The sequence below is a fragment of the Oncorhynchus masou genome, chromosome 4 (assembly GCF_036934945.1).
Source record: "Oncorhynchus masou masou isolate Uvic2021 chromosome 4, UVic_Omas_1.1, whole genome shotgun sequence".
NCBI classification, from domain to species: domain Eukaryota; kingdom Metazoa; phylum Chordata; class Actinopteri; order Salmoniformes; family Salmonidae; genus Oncorhynchus; species Oncorhynchus masou.
In genome coordinates this window covers 6,810,716-6,820,207 of record NC_088215.1, presented here as the reverse complement: position 1 = coordinate 6,820,207, position 9,492 = coordinate 6,810,716, and the positions used below count along the sequence as shown (strand labels likewise).

Below are 9,492 nucleotides of genomic sequence, written 5' to 3'. Positions count from 1 at the left end.
TTGACTGACATTTTTGTCATATCATTACAGTTGCTCCCATTCTCCAGCACCCCAGCCCCAGCATTCAGTGGCTTTCTTCAGCCTGTTTCTTTGGAGGCTGTGCTGTAGTCAGTGGGATTTATAAGTCATCAGAGGCAGAATGGCAATAGTGGAATTCTGGCAAATGAGAGATGGGCTGGTCCATCCTTAGCCCAGTGGGCCTGTCTAAATCAGGGGTTTTGTGCAGAATTACCATTATTTGGCTAATATTGGGCTGATTTCTGCACCCAGTCAGTTATCAATTGATGAAGAATCAAGTTATGCAACGTGTACAGATTTCTTTGTTAATCATGCTTTCAAAATGACAAAATTGTGATTAGAGGAACCACAAGATATTTGAATCAGTGCACAGGCTATATTTTTCTTAGGTATGTGTTATGGGATTTTTATGAATAATGACTAAATTATGTATACATTTAGCTTAGAACTAGTAACTAAACAGAATACTACTCTGTCACTGTATGAATCTTATTATCATAACACTGAATATAATGTGTGTAGTTTTAGTCAAGAATTAGAACAAGGACTTTCTGTTCCTTGTTAGAGACAAATGGAGCTATCGTCAGACCGGCTGGAATACTGTGTTCCTTACAGGACATTCTGTCCCCACCCAGGGAGGGGAGAGACCTTGGGCTTGTAGTAGATTGTTTAACAGGTGGCAGACAATGTGAGAAGGCTTGTGAACTATATTTCCATTGTATCTGAGAGGAGGAGGGACATTTATGATGAAATGTGAGGTATATAAACCAATGTACATGGTATTATGACCAGAGCTCATGAGAATAAACGCTATTGGCTAATTTTGGTGGCTGGTCTCTGTCCATTTTATGCAAATAAGAACCTTACAAATTCTTAGAAATGGACAGTGTTTTAATTGAATTGGTTAATGAACACATAAGAACTAAATTCATCTAACAGTATGTTTGTAATTTCTTCATGTTATTGTTACCCCAATTTTTTTTTTTAAAGCCCCAACATCCAGGGACCCAAGGCTCATAACATGTTCTGTTAATCCCCACTGGGCACACACTAGTTGAATCAATGTTGTTTCCACATCATTTCAATGAAATTACATTAAACCAACATGGGATAGACATTGACTCAGTGGTTTAAAGTACTTAAGTAAAAACACTTTAAAGTACTACTTGAGTTGTTCTTTGGGTTATCTGTATTTTACTTCAGTATGTATATTTTTGACTACTTTTACTTCACTAAAGAAACAAATGTACTCTTTACTCCATACATTTTCCCTGACACCCAAAAGCACATTTTTGAATGCACTTATCAAGAGAGCATCCCTGGTCATTCCTATTGCCTCTGATCTGGCAGACTCACACACATGCTTCATTTGTAAATTATGTCTAAATGTTGGAGTGTGCCCCTGGCTATCCGCCAATAAAAAAATAAAATGGAGCCTTCCGGCTTGCTTAATATAAGATATTTGAAATTATTTATACTTTTACTTTTGATAGTTACGTGTATTTTAGTAATTACATTTACTTTTGATACTTAAGTATATTTAAAACCAAATACTTTTAGACTTTTACTCAAGTAGTATTTTATTGGGTGACTTTCACATTTACTTGAGTCATTTTCTATTAAGGTATCTTTACTTTTTATCTTTACTCAAGTATGACAGTTGGGTACTTATCCCACCATGTCATTGAATTGATGTCTAAACCCAGTGGGCAGCTTCTTTTACATATCTGTTTTCGTACCACGATCATCCCTCCAAATAATGACAACTTAATAATACATGTTGGGTTTGATTTCTTTGAGATTAAAATTGAATACTTAATTTAACAGAATTGTGTTAATTAACACAAGCAAATCAGGTGTTGGCATATATAAAATAATACACTGGAAACCAAAAGTCTTTGATACATTTATGTATTTTTGTTTGTGAAAGAAGGAAATGTTACCAAGAAACAAGAGACATTTTCAACAAAATGGCATCTGTTAGATTTAACTTCCTTACTCGTGGTAGTTGGACAGTTGAAGGAGAATATGATGCTGTTGCCTAATGTCTGTAGGAGGCACTTGTTGTCCCAACATAAGGGATAACGGCTCAAATAATTCCTAGCACGCCATCTAGAGGTAATAGAAAGTAGCACATTTGTGGAGCTTACAGCAGAAGATAAGAGTTGAGAGAAAGAAGGAAAATGCTCTGTTAAACAATTGTTTGCAAAGTACTCATAGTACTGTTAAGTGGTTGGTCACACTCAAAGTACTCATAGTACTGTTAAGTGGTTGGTCACACTCAAAGTACTCATAGTACTGTTAAGTGGTTGGTCACACTCAAAGTACTCATAGTACTGTTAAGTGGTTGGTCTCACTCAAAGTACTCATAGTACTGTTAAGTGGTTGGTCTCACTCAAAGTACTCATAGTACTGTTAAGTGGTTGGTCACACTCAAAGTACTCATAGTACTGTTAAGTGGTTGGTCACACTCAAAGTACTCATAGTACTGTTAAGTGGTTGGTCACACTCAAAGTACTCAGAGGCTTGCAGCTTGGCACATTTCCATGGGGACTTCAGAGCCTTCCTGTAATACACAAATTAAAATGGTTATTATTTTGTTATTGTATATTTTTCTGTCAATTATACAGCTTGCTTCAAAGTTGTACAACGGCTTAAAGGACTATTACCGTACAAAAGTAACCATTTATGTTATTGCATTTTGAATGTCAAATTTCTATTGAATTAGATTGCATTAATTAAGGGCCAAACAAAACCTATTTTGTGCTGTCAGGGGGCTGCTTCACTCTAATTCATGTTTTATGGATCAAGATCAGTGTGGCATCAATGTCATTGTCCTCACTATTCACTAGTACTGGCAGTTAACTTACATCCAGGCACGAGACTTCACAAAGCAGGCAATGTCGTCACGGATGTCATCATCAACGAAGGCTGGAAGGGCAGAAACACAGTCATACAGTCAGTACAGTTCCCGTCAATTACCGAAGGCCTTTGTGTGCACTTTGCAGGTACAGTATTTTAGCCCTGCACCTTGAAAATGTTCGCTAATGTAGGACTAAACAGAGTGAGTGTGATTACAGAGAAGTGAGAGGTTGATTTATGAAACCCACTAGTTCTAATCTCTTGTCTTTGTTCATGACACAAGAATAATCCATCTGTTTGTTTGTCCATTCATTAATTTATTCATTCATATACGCAGGACTAGGTGGGTCACAAGGCTGGTGTTTAAGACAGACTTTAGGTCCAAACTGCAGATAATTGGACCAACCAAGTCAGAGTGAGAGCAGGAAATGGAGAGAGATAGAGCGAGATTATTTATTTGGAAGTTTTAAAACAGCAGTACCTGGAGGTGTGTTGTTGAACACCAACATAAGGGTTTGACATGATCACAAGCCTGGCGTTCATTCATTTACTCACTCAATCATGTAGGCCTATTCATTCTTTCATACATACATACATGTACTGTACATACATACATGCAGGCATTTGTTGACATTCTGCTAAACAGGCTAAGGAAAGATGTTTGTACTCACAGCGGCACTCTGTCTTACAGAGATTGAGAGAGCGAGTGGTGTTGGAGGAGACGCAGGCGAGGCGATTGCTCAGCTGGAAGAGACCGAAAAAGCTGAAGGACAGGGTCTTGGTCGGCTTGAATGGCTTGCGCTTCGGCTTATGTGGCGGTGGCTTGCGGCTCTGTCCGGGACCTCTGAACTGCTTTGGGATGTGTCTCTTCTTCCTGTTCCCCACTCTCTCTTTCGGTTCCTCTCCTTCTTGCTCGTCCAGCTCCGCCTCTAACTCTTCCAGGTTCTCCTCGTCTAGCTCATCATCGTCAACCTCGTCTTCATCACCCTCGTCCTCATAGCCGCAAAACTCTTCCACCTCAGCCGCTTTGCTTTCTTGCACCTCAACTTTGTCATGTTCTTCCTTATCACCAGCGCACTCCTCGGCCTCACGCTTGTTCCTTCCTCTCGCAGGACTCCCTGGTCTCATCCTCTTCACTTCAGGCCCCTCTGATCTTGGGCTCACTCCCTCTGTTTTGCCGGTAGGTTTGGGTTTCATTCCCCCAGGCTTTCCTGTAGGTCTAGGCTTGTCCTCTTCTCCCTCAGAACTGACTCGATCTTCCTTTGACTCAACATCTCTAACTGGACGTTTGTGCCCAAACCGTCTCACAGGTCTCCTGCTGATGGGGCGCCTTTTGGATTTATGCAGGAAAGGTTTGCGCAGGACAAGGTTGGTCACAAGGCTGGTGTTTAAACCAGACTTTAGGTCCAAACTGCAGATAACTGGACCAACCAAGTCACAGTGAGAGCAGGAAGAGAATAGAGATAGAGATTATATATTTGGAAGTTTTAAAGGGGAAGTTCAGTATTTTACAACTTGATTTTTCCTCACCTTGAAAGTAGTCTATAAGATAGACTGTTATCCATGTTTTGTTTTGTCTTTAAACAGCCACTACAAACTGGCTAGGGGCAACCATGCAATGTTTTTTTTTAAATGGCCAAATAACCTTTAATTAACTTTAATCAAATATTGAGTTTATTTCATTTGATTTGGCCATTCAATTTGGTAAATTGCCCCCATTTGATTTTAGCTGAAGTTTGTAGTGGCTCTTTAAAGAAAATGGCCCATAGACTACTAGGGTGACAACCCCTTTAACATTAAGTTGTAAAATATTGAACTTCCCCTTTAACTAAATTTTAGACCTTTTTCAGTGACGTTGATGTTTTATGCTCTCACACCACCTTTAAGTCATCTCTCGAAACTCACAAAAATACAATAGGCCTACATAGAATTCACAACCCACTTTTGGCCAAGGCGTTGTCCAGTTCGATTCCCTTTGCTGCAATTTTCTCAGTCAGATTGAATTGGTCAGCAGCCTCTGTCAGTTTGGGCTTCAGCTCACATTTGGAGAGAAGCAGCCCCTCAGACAGGCTGGGAACCAGGGCTGCTACAGCCAACACCACCAGCAGTTCCAGCTTCATGTTGTCTTTGGGTGATCTGTTTAGAATGGTATGGAAAGATATAGGATAAAAAAATATACATGATTATCCTACAAAAGAAGCTGTAAGGCTGTTCTGAAGAGTTGAAGAGTTCCATTCCAAAACGCTATACAGCACATTCGGAAAGTACTCAAATCCCTTCCCCTTTTCCACATTTTGTTACAGCCTTTCCCTCAATCTATACATAATACCCCATAATGCCAAAGCGAAAACAAGTTTAGACATTTTTGCAAATGTATTATGAATAATAAACAGCAATACCTTATTTACATAAGTATTCTGACCCTTTGCTATGAGACTCAAAATTGAGCTCAGGTGCATCCTGTTTACATTGATCATCATTGAGATGTTTCTACAACTTGATTGGAGTCCACCTGTGGGATATTCAATCAATTGGACATGATTTGGAAAGGCACACACCTGTCTATATAAGATCTCACAGTTGACAGTGCATGTTAGAGCAAAAAAAATAAACCACGAGGTCGAAGGAATTGTCCGAAGAGCGCCGAGACAGGATTGTGTGGAGGCACAGATCTGGTAAATGGTACCAAAAAATGTCTGCAGCATTGAAGGTCCCCAAGACCACAGTGGCCGCGATCATTCTTAAATGGAAGAAGTTTGGAACCACCAAGACCCTTCCGAGAGCTGGCCGCCCTGCCAAACTGAGCAAACGGGGAGAAGGGCCTTGGTCAGGGATGTGACCAAGAACCCAATGGTCACTCTGACAGATCCCCAGAGTTCCTCTGTGGAGATGGGAGACGTCTGGAGGAAACCAGGCACCGCTCATCACCTGGCCAATACCATCCCTAAGGTGAAGCATGGTGGTGGAAGCATCATGCTGTGGGGATGTTTTTCAGCGGCAGGGGCTGGCGGACTAGTCAGGATCGAGGGAAAAAGGAATGGAGCAAAGTACAGAGAGATCCTTGATGAAAACTTGCTCCAGAGCGCTCAGGACCTCAGACTGGGGCGAAGGTTCACCTTCCAACACGACAACGACCCTAAGCACACAGTCAAGACAACGCAGGAGTGGCTTCAGGACAAGTGTCTGAATGTCCTTGAGTGGCCCAGCCAAGAGCCCGGACCTGAACCCGATCGAACATCTCTGGAGAGACCTGAAAATAGCTGTGCAGCGACACTCCCCATCTTGCTTTGTCATTAGAACAAGGCTGTAACGTAACAAAATGTGTAAAAAGTCAAGGGATCTGAATACTTTCCGAATGCACTGTATAAACCAATTCTTCACATTTGTGTTTTTTTTTAATCAGAAATGATTGCTTAGAGTATATCCATTTTTAGAAATGTTGGTAAATTAGCTTTTTATTTTTTTAAAGAACTTATGAAAAAGATGGATGTTTTTTCACAGTCTAATCATGGCGCGGTGTTCAATGACAGACGTGTATTTGTTTGAAATCTATCACTTGACGGTTTCATTTCAGAGAGGCAAATAATCATGTTTCGTTGCAAAATGCTATACATCCTTCTCACAGGATTAAGTAGTACTGCTGGGGTTTTACACAGTCAAATGTGATAAATAACTACATTTTTAAAATAAAGATCTGTACTAATTATATATTTGTGACGTCAATATATAAAACAAACTAATAAATATGATAATAGGAGATCTGTATGTAAAATATTTACATTTGACCATTTAGCAGATGTTTCCATCCAGAGCGACTTACATTCATCTTAATTAAGATAACTAGGGGAGACAACCACGTATCACAGTCAAATATACAGGATACCAACATTCCATTCCAGCTTAACAGTATGTAGCATTTTTGCAACAAAACCCATTTGAATACACATCTAAAATCTATTGATAAAACATCTGAGAACAGTATTTTACACACACACACACACACACACACACACACAAAGGTACCTACAGGATATAATTTTGGAATGAAATGCTTCAAGTTCATGAGAGTCTTTACATTGTTGTAGGCAAATAAAATGAAACCTGAGCAGATCATTTGAGGATTTTTCAACCAACACTCATGTATGTTTCAAAATGTACTGTCAATTGTACGCATAGTGTATTCCCCATAACCAATGTATTTCAAAGCTATCACCGTGAGGGATGAAAACATGCCCTTTTTCATTTATTCTTCTATTTACATTCTAAAATGTATATTTATTTAGGTATTTACGGTTGTATATTTCTGAGCTAGCAAATCGGCGATGTTTGTGAGACATCAATTACCAAAACACACATTTTCTCAAAGTATTTCCATATTTCTCAAAGTAACTCCACAACCATAATATTGACTTTTTCACTGAACATTCAACATACAATAACTCAATACAGGTCAAAACAATGAGTTCGTTCAATAAAAATGCCCTCACCAGTCGTTCAGGTAAGCGATGAACAGTGTTCAGTGGAAAATAACACAGCTGATCAAGCTGTACCTACTCCTCTGTGTCTGACAGACAACACAGAGTTTTTATACTGGAAGGATGGGTAGCAGGATGGGTAGCAGGACGGGTAGCCAGGTGAGCCAATTCTTCATATTTTGTTCTCAGGCCATTGGGTAATAACCCATCACGTCAGCCAGGTAATGGAAAGTACAGTATGTACACAGACACTGTAGATCTTAATTGCAAAGGTGGGAGTGAAGCTTAGGCGTTAAAGGGCAAGTCTGCGTTAGCATAATGAATGTGGAGAACAATGGAAGATGATGCAAACTCTAAATATCACTTTAAACCAGGATTGGTAAGCAGTAGTGGGCTACACCTGACAGGATTCTTGTCATAATTGACATTACTATCCATCTGTGTTTGTGGTTTAGGTTACTAACACTTTGGTCCATCCAAGACCAACTGTGACCTGTTCAAATGAACTTCACTTTAGCACAAAATCAAACATTCCACAAACACATGATCTGAAGATAGCACTGTGTATTACACAACTGAACACAATGAAAACACACGTTTGCAATGTGTACCACACTAAGCATACATGGTTAAACCAGTTAGCTGGCATTTCAATTTTTTGTATAGTCATTGTGATCACCTGATTATGTCAATTACTGTGGGTGTCGAGATGAGAACTCAAGACTGAAGCTATAACAAGGTGTGAAATGAGCCCCATTCTTCCTGACATTTAACTCACAATACCTTGAATGGAAAGCATAACCAATCAAGCAAGTACTTAAGATGCCATCCTCTTTTCTTTGTCTTTCTTTGTGTTTTATGAGCAAAGCGTTGAGAAATGTGATTCTGTATTCAGTAACCAAACACTATGGCCCCTACACACTCAGTTTGTACAAATTGTGTGTAACTCACTTGAGACAACGGGTGTGTAAACATTTTTGTGCAGACAAACTCTCTATCGTATCACAAACACTGTCTCAAACGTGTTGTACAATCTGTGTGTACACGGCCTATTTTTCAGACAATCCAGGCTCATGTCTTCCTGTCAGGTTCACTGGATTTGCATAATGTCCTGAGCTGTTCAGAGAATGTGGGTAGTCGCTTGATAAAAGCACATATGTCATGTTTTGCTTGTTGAATAGTTTGTGTCTTTGTTGTTACTCCTTTCTTTCTTCTTCTTTTTTTAAAGTGCCAAACATCAGAAGACTTGGAAACCATATCAACTCCCGTAGAAATGGCTCTGTGGTTATTGTGAGCAGTGGCAGATTTAGGTATAGGCGACATGGGCATCTTGCCGGGGGTGGCAGGGGGCGCCCGCACAAAAAAAATCGTAATGGTGTCATTTGCGCCATGGGTTTTCTATCGCTCATTTGCGCGTCACGTCAATGATATTATGTCACCGTGTGGGACTGTGGGTCAATTAACCTTGTCGGAGTGGGCACCCTGATTCTAGTTTGTGAGCTTGGCAAGCTACTGCCTGGGGAGATCTCCCACTCAGAAGTACGAGATGGGGAGGGAGTAGGTTGACCTCAGGTCACCCCACTGGAAGCCCGAGGAAGGGGGAGTGGGGGTCTCTAACTTTGTACAGTACTAATGCAATTAGTAAAATCAGTCACACTACGAAATGCTACCAAATGAACCACAATTCATTCATAATACTGTGAATATATAGTTTCACAGACATATTGCTTTTTCTTGTTTGTGCCGAAATCATTAAGAATAATATAAAACCAGTCTGCACACCACCAAGGTAAATCGGTTTAGTCTTGGGAGGGAGCCATACAAGCTAGAACCGCCACTGATTGTGAGTAACCTACATTATGTTCCTCTAAATCCGCCTTCTACAGAGTTTATACAAACTGTTATCTCCTACCATTCTGATAGATTGGAGACTGGTGGTTGACATGGTTGTAACTTTAATTTATTTGTCGTTCTGTTGGTTACCTTGAGACTGATGCCCGAGTGGCAGAGTGGCCCACACATTGAATATGGCGCTTTTAAATGTTAGAGCAATCACTAGAAAAACATTATTGTGAATGACCTCATTTCTGAGTGCCAAGTTCATTGCATGTTTCTCACTGAAACAAATGTGTCTTCA

General features: G+C 40.1%; 1 protein-coding gene across 1 annotated transcript; it reads right to left on the bottom strand.

Annotated features, from left to right (window-relative positions):
• Positions 1 to 1,911: 1,911 nt before the first annotated feature.
• Positions 1,912 to 7,474, bottom strand: LOC135522429 (histone-lysine N-methyltransferase SETD1B-like). The gene is made up of 5 exons (XM_064948670.1): positions 7,368 to 7,474; positions 4,823 to 5,016; positions 3,552 to 4,301; positions 2,889 to 2,949; positions 1,912 to 2,584 (listed from the first exon to the last, which is right to left on the bottom strand). The coding sequence occupies exons 2-5, from the start codon at positions 4,998 to 5,000 to the stop codon at positions 2,461 to 2,463; spliced, it is 1,113 nt and encodes a 370-aa protein (XP_064804742.1). The 5' UTR covers positions 5,001 to 5,016; positions 7,368 to 7,474; the 3' UTR covers positions 1,912 to 2,460.
• Positions 7,475 to 9,492: the final 2,018 nt, after the last annotated feature.

Coding starts and splice junctions, on each gene's coding strand:
- LOC135522429 (XM_064948670.1), bottom strand. CDS start 5,000: ATGAAGCTGGAACTGCTGGTGGTGTTGGCTGTAGCAGCCCTGGTTCCC. Junction 4,302..4,822: donor GGACAACGCCTTGGCCAAAA/GTGGGTTGTGAA, acceptor TGGTTGGTCCAG/TTATCTGCAGTTTGGACCTA. Junction 2,585..2,888: donor GTGAAGTCTCGTGCCTGGAT/GTAAGTTAACTG, acceptor TGTGTATTACAG/GAAGGCTCTGAAGTCCCCAT.